This window comes from Apodemus sylvaticus, chromosome 14, assembly GCF_947179515.1.
Source record: "Apodemus sylvaticus chromosome 14, mApoSyl1.1, whole genome shotgun sequence".
Taxonomy (NCBI): domain Eukaryota; kingdom Metazoa; phylum Chordata; class Mammalia; order Rodentia; family Muridae; genus Apodemus; species Apodemus sylvaticus.
Window position 1 is genome coordinate 17520528 of NC_067485.1, and position 18196 is coordinate 17538723.

At 47.9% G+C, this 18196-nt stretch overlaps 1 protein-coding gene across 2 annotated transcripts in view; it reads right to left on the bottom strand.

Moving 5' to 3' along the window:
• The window catches only part of Bicd2 (BICD cargo adaptor 2), a 43496-nt gene extending 25300 nt beyond the window's left edge, over window positions 1-18196 (bottom strand). The window contains exon 1 of one of the 2 annotated variants that reach the window (XM_052156836.1): window positions 17825-18195. In XM_052156836.1, coding sequence (XP_052012796.1) covers window positions 17825-18064 — 240 coding nt within the window. In that variant the 5' untranslated portion in view covers window positions 18065-18195. Of the gene's footprint in view, window positions 1-17824 lie in introns of both variants that reach the window. The other variant, XM_052156835.1, reaches the window with a different exon arrangement.

The following is an 18196-nucleotide window of genomic DNA, read 5'->3' on the forward strand; positions in this document are numbered from 1 at the left end:
ATTCCACAGGACCAAATGACATCAAATCTTATTAAATTCAAGATGGTGCTCTGGATATTAAGCTGACAGAAATGCAAGCTCAACACCATTCATTTAGAGCTAAAGAACTTACAGCATTAAGAGATTAAATCTATAATCAAAGTTTGATTAAACCTATGCTGACTGGAAGAGGCTAATATACACCAGGTAAAATTGTCAAGTAGGTAGAGGAACTATCAGGGACCTCTCCATCAGGACAACATAACAGCCGTTTGTAAGGAAAACTATCTGAAAGAGCTATAAATGGTGTAAGAGTGATCTGAAACAGGAAGACAGTGCTAGCATGTCTGTGTGCAGCGAAGAACAAAATATAGTTTTCATGATTTTATAAGTCTAAAATTCCTAAAAAATAAATGCAACAGAAAACTATGCCAGCATGTACCCAAACATACAAAAAAGAAAAATAATCTCTTAATTAGTCTGTATTAGGAAAGGCATACAGAACCAAACAACAGGAAACAGTAAATAAAAAATAGAAACATCTTATCAACACTCAGAACATGCATCCTATCAGAAGGACTGTGCAGGGGAAGAGCTGCCACTAAAAATAAACACTGATGATAAAAAGAGCTGCTCCTTGACTCCGAACAAAGTAGCAAGCCAAAGCCTCACCCAGATGGACACAGGAAACCAAACAAAGCAGTCATGTTAGCTCTGCCTGTCTTCTTACCCAGTAATGACTACTGCGCAGCAGTCTGACAAATGCGCACCCAGACTCAGGAGCTGAGCACTGACTGTACAGTGGCAACTGCAGCCATTGAGAGTTGAGTAGGTAAGCCACACAGTAGGACTTGGGCCCAGGAGTCAGACTCCCTGGGCTCCACTTAATTAGGGCACTGACAGGATCACAACAGGCACTGACAGGATCACAACAGATCTTCCCTTCCAGATAGCAGGTGCTCAGAGACCAATCCCACGATGCTCACAGAAGTCACAACTCAGCAAACCCAATACACAGGATCTGCTTTATAAACTCTTCAGTAACAGAAGAGCATGGCCTGAACTCAAATGTGGGATAAGCAAAGTGTGAATTCAGCGAGTGCTAAGGAACAAGATGGGCCAAGAAGCCACACATCAGGATATCGACTGCCTCACATAAACTAATTAAAGGGATTGAAAAAGGGATTCCCCTGAATGAATCAAAAGATAAATAAATTAAAAAAATCTTCAAAGTAGATTGTTCAGTTAGGAATACATAATTTAAAAAATTACACTAACCTTTACCTCAAAGCACATACTCCACAGATGACAGTTTGAGTAAAAATGACACTTATTCAGTAAAAATTATAAACACAGTAACAAGAAAAGCTAAATATTAGTAATATTAGTAAATATTAGTAATATTCTCCCTGTCCATTAATTTGTTTCTGTTTTATTGAGTCCAGGTGTCCTGCATTCCAGACTGGCCTTGAATCTACTATGCAGCCAAGTAGGACTCTGGGTTTCCTAATGCTCCTGTTTCCGCCTCCTGGCTGCTGGCGCTGCGCACTAATCCTGACTGACATGGTACTGTGGATGGAACTAGGGTTGTGTGCACTAGAGAAAGCACTCTACCATCTGAGCTACATCCTCAGGAACCACACACGCCACACACTGTAAAGATACAGCCCATCTATGAATACCCATCTTTTGGATTCAGTGAGATTGAATTCAGTGATTTTTTTTTTTGGAGGGTACATTTACAGTTGTATGACAATTATCATTAACCTTACACTAACATCCCTCTTCAGAAAGAAACCCTGTTCTCATTAACTATAACTTTCCAGTTCTACTTTCCCAGAGTCAGACAATCAAAAAAAAATATTTTCTGTTCCTATAAATTTGTCTGTTCTGGACATTTCATGTAACTCATACTCTATTGGTCTTAGTGTTTTTTCACTCAGTACAACAGGTTTTTTTCTGGTTTATGCATCTTATAAGCTTTAATCAGTCCTCTATTTTTAAAAAAAATTTTTTTAAATATTCATTTATTTTATGTATATGAATACACTATAGTTGTCTTCAGACACACCAGAAGAGGGCATGGGATCCCATTACAGATGGTTGTGAGCCACCAGTGGTTGCTGGGAATTGAACTCAGACCTCTGGAAGAACAGCTAGTGCTCTTAACTGCTGAGCCATCTCTCTAGCCCTCAGTCCTCTATTTTTATGGCTGTATATTATCTATGGCACAGAGAGACCACATGTTTATCCACTGATCATGTGACAAACATATGTGTTGATTCTCCTTTGAGGCTATTAAGAATAACAGTATTAGGGGGCCACTAACCCTGATGACCTGAGTTTGATGATAGAAGAACACCAACTCCCAACTTGTCTTCCAGCCTCCACACATGCACATACATGTTTGCGTTCCTGTGAGGCACCCACACATGTATACATAAATGTAAACATAATTTTATAAATAAAAAAAGAATAACCCAACAACAGGGACAAAGTATCTAAAGTGTTACTAGAACACACACGTGGCCCACTAGAGCATAGAGCAGTGGACATACCAACTCCTGGGTGTAAACACAAAGGGAGCCAACACATGCATGCATCTGCATGTCTGTTCACTATGGAATTATACTTTAAAGGTTAATAAAATCTCAAGCCCAACATACCTAAATCTGAATCCACTCCATGGAGTTCAGTTGATTACTGAAACAGTGGCATCACAGACAAGATGAAAGATCCCATTTCCATAAATGTACTTTCAACAAAAATCTGACATAAGAACATAGACCTAGCTAGGCATAGTGGTGCAGGGCTTTAATATCCCAGCACTTGGGAAGCAGAGATCTCTTGAGAGTCTGGGGCCAATCTGGTGGATACGACCAGCTGCAGGCCAGCCACAACTAACAGTGAAACTCTATCCTAAAAACAGCACAGAACCAGGCATGGTGGTGCACACCTATAATCCTAGCACTTGGGAGATAGGACAGAAGGTTTTCTAGTTCAAGGCCACCCAATAAAAGATCCTCATCTCAAAAAGAACAGACTGGACAGGGGTAATGGTACCAAAGGACTTCAGGTTTACAGTACATAATGTACACCAACACACACCATAGACAGATGCAGACAGCTCACAGTATCAGCAGAAAGAATCTCAGGGAGAGCCCCATGTAGAACCACATGGAGTTAGAAGACAGAGCTGACAGGAAGGCCTTAGGCCTGTGGGAGTGTCCAAGGCAGCACAGGACACAGGTGGGCACAACAGCGCAGTGGGAGGCGGGGCTCTCTAGACACTGTCAGGAGCAGACTCTGAGGCTTCTTCATTGGGTTTGCTATGTTGGAGGTATTTCCTCCCGACCCCCAGTCACATCAATGCCATCAGCCTTGGACGACAACTCAGGCTATAAGCACAGGCTTGTTCCAGCTCTGTTGAAGGCCCAGAAGACAATGACGACAGTCATTAAAAGGTAAGCAAGAATGGTCCCAAAGAAGAAAGCTATGATCTCCAGGGTCACCGCCCTTCATTTTGCCCTGACAGAGCTCACTGGCTTCTTACAGGAACATTATTTCCTTCTGGAACTAAGAAAACAACTCTGAGAACCCGTGTCTCCAAACAAGTTTCCCCAAGAGGGTCAGACAAAAAAAGCAAAAAGTCCGAGTCTCAGAGCCAGAGGCCACACATCCTGACTAACTCCTGCTTGTTTCACAGAATCATCTGGGGACTAGGAAACATCCATCACACCTGCTCTGTGGGGTGGGGTGGCCTGGATCTGGGAAGACTGGACTTAGCAGTGGGGAGGCCTACTTCAGATGACGTAAAACAAGTCCCAAGTCTCACCCTACTTTCCACAGAAAATCAATTCCATCAGTTCCCTCTTGACACCTAGCCCTGCCTTCCGAGACACAGGGTAAGAGGCAACAAGGCAGGAAGTGAAGGCACCTCTTCACTGGCAGCCTGTCCACGCATGTGGAGGGAAAGGAGGAAGATGAACACATGTAAACATCACCAAGAAGCCTGGTGCCGGTCCACACAGGCTGCTGCGCACCCCAACTTACAGCACCAAGGGGGCTGAGAGGAACCACACTCTGAGCAGTCCTCCGGTACTGCAGAGAGCAGAAGGAACTGAGTGTGGACCGACCCTCATGAGAGTGAGCAGTAGTTACTGTGTATACCATCATGTGTCTCAATTTAAAAAATGAGAACTAGGGCTGGAGAGATGGCAAAGAAGCTGGGTTCTGTCCCTAGCACCGCATGAAGCAGCTCACACCTGCCTCTAACTCCAGCTCTAGAGGATTCAACATTCTCTTTTGGTCTCCATGGGTACCTATGGTTGCATGTACATAGCCAAGCATAACACACACACACACACACACACACACACACACACACACACACACACACACAAGCTCTCACACTATTTACTTATTTATTTATTTATTTACTTATTTATTTTTGAGATAGGGTTTCTCTGTGTAGCCCTAGCAGGCCTGGAATCTGCTCTGTAAACACAGGCTGTCCTCAAACTCACAGAGATCTGCCTGCCTCTGCCTCTGCCTCCTGAGTACTGGAATTAAAGGCAATGTGCCACCACTTTCCAGTTAGAAACACATGATTTTAAAATGAAATAGTTTTAAAATTTTTATTTATTTGGTGTGTATGGGTGCTTTGTCTGCAGGCATGTCTGTGTATCACATGTGTACCTGATGACCTCAGAGGCCAGAAAAGGGCATCGAATCTCCTGGGATTGAAGCTATAAACTGTTGGGAGTTTCCATGTTAGATGAATTAAAACTGGAAATGCAACCACTGCTCTTAACCACTATCTCCTCAGTATCAATAAAATAAACCTTCATAATGAAACTATAGCAGCTCACTACAGAACAGAACCCTTTGGGGTCAAAAGCTGCCCTAAAAATACAGCCTGGTTTAAGACAGAACTCAGGGGTTGAAGAGATGGCACAGAGATCGAGAGCACTGACTGCTTCTTCCAGAGGTCTTGAGTTCAATTCCCAGCAACCACATAGTGGTTCATAACCATGCCTCTTCTGGGCTTCAGGCATACATGCAGGCAGAATGCTGTATACATAATAAAATAAATCTTTTAAAAAAATAAAAATGAAAAGAGAGCTCAGTTCTCCCTCACAGTAATTTGCACTAGTCCCAACAGTGAGTGGCAGAGTTTCCTGGCAGCCTCTAAGGAAGGCCCACCACGCTCCCATATGAAGAAAGAACTTTCTGGATGGCTGGAAAGAGCCCTCTGCCTTCCCCCCAGTATTTCAATCAGGCCACACATCAGAACACTGAGTGTCAACAGAGGTCCAAAAGGAACTTGATATCACTTCTCCTGGAAAGAGCAATAACCACTGTCTTGGCCCAGTATGGAGAGTCAGGCAGTTCTGTAAAGAAGTACTTAGCCTCAAGCCTCCTCCAGGAAGGGGACCTGCATATTAGTGCTCCTGCCCAAAGACCCTGCACATTCCTGGAAGAAGCCCTATCTATCCTCTATCGTCCTCATGGGAACCTCTGAGGAGCTTCTGAGCATTGGTCAGGACATAGGATTGGTCCTACGGTCAGCAGGGAGGACTAGACCTGCTTATGCAGAGAGGGAAAGTCCAGCAGCAATCCCAGGATAACATGTCCTCTAAGCCAACACTACCCTCAACCACTGCAGGAAGCGAGGCAGGAGCATCCCAACTATATATGGTGAGGCAGGACAACTGACCTTGCAAGACAGGGCAATCTGCCTAGTGCACTACAATGGCAAGAGGTCTGAGCTTCCTCTCAGCAGGTGCAGAAATGGAGGGCATGGATGCCTGTGTGTAACAGGCAGAAGAAACTCAGGAAGGATACAGGTAACAAATCCGTGATAGATGTGAGGGCACAGCTCTGCGACAGATGGAGATGGCAAGTCCGAGATACAGAGTGGGCTGGCCTGGATCAGCTGGCCCTGGGAGAGGGGCATCTCCTCATTCCTACCCCCACCACTGACTGAGGAGCAGCTCCCAGACTAGCCCTCTCCCAGGTCTCCCTCATTTCTACCAGGCACATCCCAGGCTCATGCATACTCCAAAGAGGAGTTCAAAGGTCTCTTGATCAGACCTAGAATCCATGGACCAATCATATCAGTGAATAATGTTGGTAAGTTTCTGATACAGGGCATGAGTCTCACTTAGATCCCAAGGATTCTTTCAGAAGCATCAATACTAATGAGAATTTAATCACCCTGGGTGTGGTCTGAGCTTTGGAATACTTAAAAGTCTGACATGATCTCGTATGTAGGCAGATCTGGGCACACAGACCTGCCAACTCCCTTAAAGGGTCCGCAGAGACATCATGGGAGACCCTACCCCACACCAACTCCAGCCAATTGTTCACACCCATTCTAAGGAGGACTTCCAATGGACTTCCACTGTTTAAAGAACATTTCCTGAGTAGGCAATGTGGGCTCCCCAGAGACAGCAAAAGAGGAAAGGGGTTTTATCAGGTGCCTTATACAAAAGGACCTTTACCGCTGCATCTCATAGGTAAGCAAACTAGGGCTCAGAAAGGCCAAGCAATTCAACTCAGGGCATCACCAGGATTTTTATTTTTATTATCAAAATCCATCTCTGTCTTTGCAGCAAGGCCCTGGAGAGAAAGAGTAAGGGTTTCCAGGAAGTCAGAGGCCGTGTGGGCACAATGACCACCTACCTACCTCTGCCCAACCCCACAGCCCAGCATTTCTCAGCCATCACACGGTAGGTGCTCCACCAAACCCAGGCCTCTCCAAAGACACATCATCAGCAAGAAGCTGAGGCAGCTCACACAGCTCCCTTTCCCCAAGGAGCCCTTTGCTTACAACTGTGATGATCATTAAGACCAGAGGCCCTGGAGGCACCCCAAAACAGCACAGGGCCACAGGGGTTGTCATTGGTCTTTGTCTTTGTTGGTCCCCCTCCACTCCCTGTGAGGCCTGTGTGAATCCACATGGGCCATTCCATTGCCAACTGAGAACCCCAGCTGCTCTGGGCAGCATCCAAATGTTAAGCTGCTTTTAGAAAACTGGGGATTCATGCCTGGGCAGAAGGGATTTAGCCAGAATTGGGCACCATTTAGAGAAGATTACGCCCTAATTGCCCTGGTGTCAGCAGGCAAGCTCCTGCCAGCTGAGCCCTGAGACTGGGAGAGGTCCCTGGAGACCCTGGCTTCCCTATCCAAGGACACCGAGCCCAGCACTAGGGCCTGGGGACCAGTCATCATCCTCCACAGCAGCTGGCTTAACACAGGACTTCCATTTAGCAGCCTGTGGTCAGGACAGGAGGAGGGGCCTAGAGGCCCCATGGACAGCATCACATCTGTTCTGGGCCAGAGAAAGACAACTAGACAGGCATCAGAGCAGCCTGAAGCAGGCTGGCTACAGACCACAGGTGCATGTGGCAGCAACCCACTTCTCTTACTGTCTCTAGCCCTCACCACATTCTTTCACCTCACTAACCTGTTTAAGTAAGAAAAATCAAGGAGGCTCATGGTCAGAAAATGACAGAAGAATCTCAAGTATAGGCCATTTCTAAACCTAAAGGGTTTCTCGCCACAGGACCAGTAACAAGAAAAAAATCCCAAGAGAGATGAGGGACCATTACAGGCCGTCAAGATAGATAGGCTCCATTTTCTAGTTCTGAAGTTTCTGGAAGATGGTTGAGCCTATGGACAGCGCTGCAGTTCTTCAGCCCTGTTTCAGGATGACACATACCCTGGTGCACATCCAACCCTGGTCCTCTAGGGGCAAGTCCCCACCACAAGGGATTTGCATACCTTGAAGTAATATCATTAGACTCACACTAAAGGATTCTGGGGCTACATTTCCTAAAAGTTAGAGGAACCACAGATGTCTGATCTCCAATCCTTGTACTGTCTCATACTTCGGCCTTGTCAAGTCACCGGGGAGACTTCCATTCCTTCTCATGCTGTCACATGACCTCACTTCCTATCCTCCTGGATATCCTCTTTTAGACACTATCACGGACTATGTGATAGTCTGCTATAGGCTAACCAGTTTGTTCTCACAATACAGCAGTTCTGGGAGTTAGGGTCTAACAGGAGACAAACACGACAGGAAGAGCGCCTTCATGAATGATGAGTGCCTTCTTGTGCGGTCACACACCTGTTTTCCCTCTGCTTTCAACCATGAGTTGAGCAGAAGCCCTCAGCAGAAGGCCGGCAGTACAGGTGTTATGCTTTTAGATTTTGCAGCCTCCAGAACCACCTGCTTAGATAAGCTCTTTCCTTCTGATGTTCTGTTATAGTAATAGGAAGAGGATTGTGATGCAGTCCCACTATAACAGCAAGAACAGCCACAGCCTTCGATGTTCTGTTCTAATAACAGGAATGGGACTCAAATGTGGTCCCACAGCTACAATGCAAACCACAGCTGGTATGTGGAGAAAGCAATCCTTGCAATCCTCACCAAGACCTTACAGAATGGGATTATATGCGGGGTCCTTAAAGGAAGGGTGCAGGCAACCTCAAGTCACCAACGATGACTTCCCAGAGAGGCTGGGGAGAGGCAGTCCCCTGAGCCTCACTCGCCCTTGGGATGTCTGGGAGTAGGATGGTCTTTCAGACTTCAGTTCTTATAGGCAGAGAGAAAGGCAACCCATGGTGAAGACTGAGGCCCAGCCACAGGATGAGGAGAAAGATGGACTGAGTCATAACATAAAAGTAAACAAAGAGGGGCTGGGACGACAGCCCTCTGCCATCAAACCTGATGGCCTGAGTTTCATCCTTAGAACCCATGGTGGAAAGAAGACTGACACCCATAAGGTGTCCTCTGGCCTCCCAGCACACAGGCATGGGGAAGAGTGTACAAAATTGTAAAGTAAAACACATAAAGAGAAGATGGGTCAGTGGGTAAGAGTTTGTCATGCGAGTTTAAAGTTTGAATCCACAAGGACTCACAGAAAAAGCCAGGCATGACAATACACTCCGGCAATGCCAATGACAGCGGAGGCAAAGTAAGGCAAAGGTAGCCGGGCCACAGGGTGTACTGGCCCCAGCCAAGCTCCAGGCACAGGGAGAGGCCCTGTCTTAAAGGAACAAGGTGAGATCAGGACACCCAATATCCCCTCAGGCCTCTGCACAAGTGCAGGGTTGCAAGCACCGCCACACAAATACTCACTCCTCTCTCCCTTCCCTCTCACACACATATATGGACACATATATAAATTAATTTAAAAAGACAGAAGCCCAATAAAGGCTAATACACTGTTAAAACAGCATTGTACTAGCAAAAGAAAAATCACATCGCTCAACGGAACAAAACAGGGGGCCCAGAAAGAGAGCCACATAAATACTACCAAATGATGTCTGACAGAGGAGCAAAGGCGACTGTCCACACCAAACCAACCGGACACCCACACAGAAAATAATCAGAGCCTCAAACTCTTCACAGAAGTTAATTCACAACAGACCAGAGTCTCACATGAAAAGTGAAGAACTATGAAGGGAGCTCAAATAAAAGAAACATCTGGGTGACCCTGAGTTCGATTATGAACCTTGCAGCACTAAAAACACGACCCACAGAAGAAAAACACGACCCACAGAAGCAAGAGTGTCATGAAGTAGAAAACCTGTCTGTCCGAGACACCACTAAGATACTGAAAAGACTAGTATGGTCTGGGACTTAGACCCAAGCAGCTAAATGGTTGCTATGGCCACACATATACTAAAAACAGCACTTACAACTGAATAAGAAGAAAACAGCAACTGGACTGAAGATGTCCAAAAGATCAGGAAAGGCACCAAATCATACTAATGGCAAAGGGGCAAAAGAAAAATGCCCTGGATTCCAACCTGAGCATGGCAGGATAATAATGTGAAAAGACACCCAGGGCCATGCATGCTCAGGGGTCTGCAGACTAACAGTAGCTACAGCATCCCACTGTGCACACACTAACACAGCCAATGCCCAGCAACTGCAGGGAAAGCTAGCACGGGCAGCAGGAGTGCTCACTCACTACTGAGCTAAAGACCAAACAGACCAGCCCGCTTGGAAGGCAGGTCCACTTCTTACACAGCTGAACAGAGTTTAAGCCTCACTGGTGTATTTATCCAGAAGATTAGAGAACTTAGGTCTATAGTAGGTTTATTCATATTTGGAAAAAGTGAAGCGACCAGAAGGCCCTTCAATGGGTGGCGAGTTGGTGAGACCAGATGATGACGACGCAGATGAGCCTTCGTGGTTCCCGTCACATGGCATTCTGATAAAAATAAAATTAGGGAGATGGTAAAAATATCAGTGACTGGCAGAGGCTTGGTGGGGTGAGTGCAGGAGGTGAAATGCAAGGGGTTCTTCAAGTTAGGATACTATGCACTTGTCAAAGCCAGACAATGCCAAAAAAAAAAAAAAAAGGCAATCAGAGATCTTAAGATACGTAAATGTTTTAAAAATCTATATTGGGGGTCCTAGGATGGAATGCATAAAGTGGCCAAACAGTTTAAATTACAAATGAAGGGTGCAGAAATATTAAATGGGATAAGTAACTGTGGGGTAAAGTGAAATATGTAAAAGTAAAGGCAAAAAAGGTGAAGTAGCCTACTGGGGCACACACAGACCGTCTGGACACCTGCACATGTGAATTAGGACCAGTGAGTGACAGTGTGACAGATGGTGGGGGCCAAGGGTCTCACTGCTGGGGTAGGAGGCTCCAGATGAGCAGGTGGTGAGGAGCCATGTGGTGATGGTGAAGTAACCGAATTCCTGGTTGCAGATACGTGTGCATATGACTTAGCAGACACTACTCGCTCTGTGGCTGAAAGGGCCTAGCATTAGCCATACCTTGGTACAATGAGCAACTAGATCTTTGTTTCTAATACCTCGCTCATCTAAAGCAACTAGAGCTTCTAGGGAGAAATAGCTGGCTCCAGAACTAAATATAGAATGTCTTGTAGTATCAGAAAGCTTAAAACAATATTGAACAAGGGCCTGGGGAGATGGCTCCATCAGTGAAGTTCTTGCTGCTCAAGTGAGTTCAGATCAAAGGCACATATGTACAAGGCATCTACAACCCCAGCACCATGGAGGCAAGACAGGAGAACGGTGGGGACCGGCCTCGCTGGCCATCCAGCCTGGCCAAATCAGTGGACAACCCTGTTCCAAAAAACAGGGTGAGGAACATGGTTAGGTGAAGAAGACACCCAGCCTTATGTCTGGCCTCTACACATATGTGCACGTACACAGTACACACACACACACACACACACACACACACACACACACACACAGAATGCTTAGTAACAAGCAAACAAAAATCACTACAATAGAGTTCTGCTGGAATCATGAGAGCCAAAGCTAGGAAAAGTTTTAGGAGCCAAGTTAAGTATTATTACAACCCAGTGAGTGAAGTAAAATCCCAATGTGTCTATTCTGATAAAACACTAAACGAGGAGGAGACAAAGGGCAAGACTCTGTGAAACACCCAAACACGTTGCCTGGTTCCTCCCAGACAGCAGTGAGTGAGGCAGGGAAAGGAACAACGCTACTGTGGAGAAATCTGTGGAGACTGAGGCGAGCCACTGTTCACATTACTTGGCTTGGACAAGTGCACAGTATCATTGTCATACCTTCCAGTGCCATACACAACTGTTTTGCCACCAATCAATCAGAAACCAATCTCCTGCACTGCACACCTGCCTCTCAGCCATGAGTTTCAGTCAACAAAAGCCATGCCAAAGCATGGACCCCGGTCTGTGAGAACACAGGACTATGGCTGCCCTCTTCTGAACCTGTCATGCAAACCCACTCAAAAAATTCCAAATAACAAATGCCCCTATTAGTGAGGTCTACCAAACATCTGACCTATCTTCCTTTAAAATGTCAAAGTTGCTAAAAATAAGGAATGTCTGAGAAAAGGTCACAGTTCAAGCGCCTGAGAAGATATGCTGACCAAATGTAACGTGGTATCACAGATGAGACCCTGGGTTAGAAGCAGGACACCAGGTAAAAGCAAAGGCCGAGACAAAGTGCAGGCTTTATGACAACTCCCTGGTGCTGTCTGTAACTTCATGGACTGTATGTAACACATGGATCACACTAAGGTACTACTTGAATGAGATGCGCATGGGCGCATGTCCACACCAAATCTCTGTACTGTCTGAAACTCTAATTGATAAAAAAGCAGCACAGTTTGACAGAGTCAATGGTTAGAAACACAGAAATCCTGGCCCATGACTCCTGGCTTTAACAGGGTGCTGAGGGGTGGATGTGGTGTCATGGGCTGGCAGCTCTGGGACTTCTGTGAGGTGGTGAGAAGCAGACTTTTCACTTGGTATAGGAAATGTCCAATCAGACATGCAAATGGGTTTTCTCGGGGTTTGGACCAGCTGCGCCCAGGACTCTGGATTCACTAGTGTTAGCTGAGACAGGGTCTCTGTCCTTTAGTTTGATCTTGACCATGAGGCTGAAGATAATCTTGACCTTCTGATCCTTCTGCCTCCACTTCACAAGAGCTGGGGTGACAGGTGTGCATCATCTCACCCTGTCTTCGTAGCACTGAGGCCCAAACCCAAGGCTATGTGCGAGCTTGCCAAGCACTCTGCCAATGTCGCAGCATTTCCAACCCCTTTGGTGTTTTTTATGAATGAAATGACACACAGGCAATGCAAAATTTCCAATATTTTCATATCTTTCCTCACATATCAATCACTTTCACACAAATAACTCTAGAAATCTCACTTGAGCCAAGCTGGGAAAATTGAAATGCTGCTCAGACAAACAGATAACATTAAGAAATTGTTAGGTTTCAGGCTTGAGAACTCAATAGCTCTTGTTTTATAAGAAAATACTCCTTGTTTTCTCAACAAAGCTACTGCTACTGAAGTAACAAAGCAAGATGAACTAAGGCACAGAAGCAAGACTGGCCACAGTCAGAAACTGCAGGCGCAGCTAGGACCATGGCTGGGGCAATGGAACCCTTCTCTCTACTTCCGCTTTGCTTAAAACTACAACTCTTCAGGCTGATGTGGTGGTGAATGCCTTTGATTCCCAAAACTAAACCCAACCCAACCCAAACCAAAATATAAAAGCCATACAACTCGTCTACTTTTTGAAAACTGTGGCAGCCGCCCCGTGGTTTCCCTGTGTCGGCTTCTGACACATACTCATGGGAAAAGAAGAGGAACCCACAAGCAAGACACCCAGTGTTCCCACTTCTCCTCACTGCACAGGTTCTACAACAGATCTGGTAACTCTGTTCTATGTTCTGAAGCTCCTAAAACATACAATTTTAAATGGTGATTTCTAAACAGTGAAGAGGCTCTCCACTCCTGCTCTCTTCAGCTCCACCATCCATCTGCACAGGGTGGCCACCGGCTTTAGGGAAGCTGAGGGGCCTGGCCTCAGCCTTGGCCCTCTGCCTCCATCCACCTCTGTCCACCTCCAGGCTTGGTCTGCAGGGGAGAGAACGGCCACCCTACTCTTCTCTGCGTCACTTGGAATACTGAACCAGAGGGGCCTGGAGCCCAACCCTCACCTATGTGACCTTTCGTTGTCGTGAGTCACACACTGTCATCACAACATGACTGGTAAAGAAATCTTTACCTGTCATCCGGTCCACATATGAAAAAGAAGGCCCAACTAGAGGGGGTGCTGCCTCAACTGGCAAGAACAAATCTGCTCTCCACTGGCAAATAAAGGCCCGGGTCCCTGAGTAGACCCACAGGATTCCCACATGAACCTGGGCCAGGGCTCTTGCTGATGGTGGCTGCTCAGACCTAAGGGAAGGACAATGACCATCCAAGTTGTCTTAGTACGCCAGACTGTTGTGAGAGGCACCATTATTAAGCCACCAAGGCCTAGACATAAGAGTGGCTCATTGAAGGCCACACAATTCCTGAGAGCCCAGACAGGGTCCCAAAACACTCCTCTGACATCACAGAGATGGGCAGCACATACAATCAGCTCTTCTCTTGCTCAGGCAATGCCTGACTTCTCTGAGGCCTGCTGGCTCCCCTGAGAGTGATAAGCTCCCAGCACTGGGCTTGGGCCTCCCCCTGCCTCCACCTGCTAAGCCTCAAAGTATGCTTGGCATCTCTGAAGACAGGCTCGCTCCATCACAGCTGTGCCAGTCCTGTGTCCAGTGGAAGGTGGCCAAGGCCACGCCTCCGCATGCTGGCAGAGCTGGCCTGGAGCAGCCATTCACATGCCTGGGGCAGATTCTCTGCCAGGTATAGGTATCTGATTGCCATGCCCCTCAGAACACCCCCAGGGTCTGATATGGCAGTTAAACACATTATTAAAAGTAGAAGGTGATTATCAAATTCCTTCATGTCCACCATTTGACAGTTAGAAAGGCAGTCCCAGAAGAAGGAGGGTCAGCCAACAGAAGGCGGACCACAAGGCCACTGTCCAGATGCCTACAGCTGCCTTGCAACTGCCTCGAGGATCTGTAAGATCCTCAAGTGGACCACCTTCATATAGTCCATTACTGACACCCCACATGAACCCACAAAACACACATTGTGGCTCCCATGCCTCCCCCCAAGATTTATCTGCTCAGAAATGGATAAAAGGACAGTGTGAGGATGTCAGAGGATCAGGGAAACCCCAACTCATTTAAAATTAGACCAGGACTTTCTCCTCTCTGGAAGCAAACAGTCCAGGAAGCTGGGCCTCACGTTGGTAGGGCACCAATCTGTGTACCCTGAGGTGCACTCTCTGCACCCCTTCATCACCCCTGCCTCCTCAAGTGATGCAAGGGTTGAAGACAGCAGCTCAGGCAAGCCCAGAGTCAAAGGACCTGCCAGAAAGTGTCTACACTTGAGAAGTGAGTGGGACTTCCTTCCAGGAAGAGGGGAGACACAGAGTGGCCCCACAAGGCATGACACACAGGGCGTAGTCAGCAGAGAAGGACAGGCACAGGGAGGTGCTCCAAGCACTACAGTGAGGAGCTGGAGGCCTAAATGACGTGGAGGTAGGCTGACAAAGCATTACAGGTGCCAGGGTCTGTGCCCAGCCTGACGCTGGATTCCACCCACATGGACATGGTGATGTACACGGCTCAGCACCACCAGAAGTGACAGGGGACAGCAATGAGGGTGTGCCCAGGTCTGTTCTTGGACCAAGCCCAGGTGAAGGGAAACTGCTTCTGGGAATCTCTCATGACAGAGATGGGGAAGCTGAACTCAGCCCAGTCTCCTACGGTAACTGCCCTGCTCGCCAGCCCAACACACCTATATACCCAAAGCTTCAGCAAAGGACACAGCAAGCTGCTTCATGACCACTCAGTACCATGAGCAGGCTGGCAAAAGTCCACCATGCTGGATAAGGAGAAGAGGCACAGAATGACTTGGGACAGATGTGGCCCTTACTGAGTCAGACACAAAATATCAGCAAAACAGGCCATGGGACATCCTCTCTACTCATAGCGTCAGTCAACACCCGGGCCATAGTGTCAGCAAGACACAGCCATTCACCCAGAAATAAAGACAGCGGGGTCAACACTGAGTCGGCTGGCTCACCTACTGCAGCCTCTCCTTAGATCTGGTCATAAACCCTTTCACCCAGGTCAGATGGCTTCCTCACCTCAAAGACTTGCATAATTAAATTTGAGCAAGAATACAAACAACTCAACTACAGCATAATTTAAATTGTTAGTAACTAAGTCTACCACATTTAAAGGAACAAACAACTTAGACAGTTCACTGCTCTGTGGTAGAAAACTTCCCACAAGAGCCTGTTCCAGCATGGGTGTGAGGAATAGACACAATGCCAACAAGAGGCAAATTGGCATAAACTGTTGGCAGCACTCTCTGAAGCTGATGCATTCCTCCAAACTCTACTAGAAACTTCTGGAAGAAACCTTATCCCACCTTACAAAGGGGAGTGGAGCAGTCTGCCCAAGCCTATACAGCCAGTGTGGGGATGTCATTAGGCTAAGCAGATACCTAAAGGGCACCTAGAGAATAGATCACACCCTCTTTCTCGTGCCCTACGAGGTTTCCCTCCAGATAATGACAAGGCTATATGTATGCCATTGTTCTTCACTGTGTCATAAAATGATTCTGCCCATAATAATAATTGCAAGAGGATGACCAATAGAAGTCACTGAATTGGGGACCGGCCAGGTCACCAACAGCCTGTTTTCACTGCACATGGTACTGTGCACATGGTACTGTGCACATGGTACTGTGCAGGAAACCTGTTAATTCAGAAGAGGATAGTGGGCTTCCCAGGAGAGGTTCACAGGCATTCCACAGGAAGTGGGAAGGCAACCTATCTGTATGTGCAAAGGGAGTGGCACTATAATTAACAGTTGCTACCTGCCTGGAGGACTAATGGGGGGAGGGGAGCCCTGACAGAGACTAGATTTGGGAAGAGGACACACCCACTCCATATTTTCACAGTCCCGACCTTCATCTATCACATCACTTTACCTGCCCCTCCCCCTCTGGGGGGGTTGCCCAATCCACTCCTTTGGTCAACCCTCTGCCAATGGAGCCAGGCTTGGGAAAGTTATTGACGTTACCATGATCATCAAAGTTACTGATGTCCTCTGACAGGCAACAGATTTGAGATTCTGCACGAAGATTCAATTCCTACCCACAAGAAGCAGCAGCCACTTCAGAGATTCACCCAGCCTTTAAGGATTCATTCCCCCAGAAAAGGGAGAGGCTCTGAATGAAGAGTTCAGGCACCTACCCAATGCTGGCTGAGAGCAGAAGTATTAAAAGAAGAGCCCATGATTAATAACCTGGAGCACAGCTGAGTCTGACAGGGAAGGGAAACTGCTTAGATAATCCAACAAGCTACCTGTATGGCCCCATACCAGGCCTTTCCAAATATAGAACACTAAAAGCAATACTTCTGGGTTGGTGACGCTGAATTCCTACTTTGCAGAGCTGGAAGCTAAGGTGTGAGGAGAGCTTACCATGGCTCACCCAAAGCTCACCCATCATAAGCAATAAGAAGGGGTTGGTCCAAACTCAGGTGTGTCCTCCCATAAAGCATTTCCCCCACAGTCTCCAGAACAAGGCTGGGGAGTCAGGAAGGATAGGAGTGTCACTTACACTTAAATCATCCTAGAAAGCTTACCCAGGTCCCTTCTACTGCCCCTCCCCAAGCTCTTGGCCAGCTGGAGGGTCTAACCTGTCCCCCTACAGTGGGATGACAGAAAGCACCAAGCTTCTGTCAGAAGGAACACAGACTCCATGGTGACAGGCAGGGCCAAGGAGGCAGAGCAAGGCAGGAAGCAGTCGATGGAAGCCATGCATCCCAGGAGTGGGAACCCCATTAAGGAGATGGGGAAAAAGCAGCTAGTTGAGCCAGAGCTAAGTCACACAGATGCGGTGGATACCGGGAAAGCCGGCCTGTCAGGGGCTATAGGCAACCAGGAGCTGCGACTCACTCAGCCCCGTATCCATCTCTTCCCAGCCTCAGGCAGTCATGAAACCAGATGAACAGCACAGAAAGCAGCTGCTCCAAAAGGGGGGAAGGGGATTTGCTTGAAGGTGATAAACTGTGGTCAACCATCCCCAGGTCCAGCCTTTCCCAGGGGTCACTTGCACAGACAGCCTCAGCTGTAAGGGCATCCTCTGCTCCCCGCCACCCACCTACACAGACACACCTTAGGCAGCAATAACCATAGCAGGACATCAGTCCTCAACGAAAGGGCCAACAAGGCCTGCAGAGAAAACTAGCGGGTGAGTGGGGCTGCAGGGAGTCTGGTCTCCAACAACCGGGCGCGGGGCCGAGCACGGCCACTCACCGCCACTGCCCTGGACCGCAACTCTAGGTCTCCTGCCCCACCCCTGGTACCTCCCACCACTGGGCAGGGTGACCTTAGCGCCCGAGGCGGGGTCGCAGCCTGCCACTCACCTCTTTGAGCTGCTCCATCTCGCTGCGGATGGCCTCATAGTCCACCTCGAGCTCCTCGAACTGCAGTTTGAGCTGGTGCTTCTCCTCCAGCACCGCCAGCCCATATTCGGCCGCCTGGATCTTCTCACGCGTGGTCTCGGCCAGCTCGTGGGACAGCCGCTTCACCTCGGCGCGCAGCCACTCCGGCTGCGCCTCCATCACCAGACGCGCATACTCCTCCTCCTCCGACGGCGCGGACATGGTAACCGCGCGCCGAGGCCGGCTCCCACCTTGGTTCCCACAAGCCGGGCCCTCTTAGCCGCCGCCGCCGCCGCCCAGCCCCGACGGCCGCCCGCGCCGCCGCACTGCTCCTCCCTGACGCGCGCGGAACAC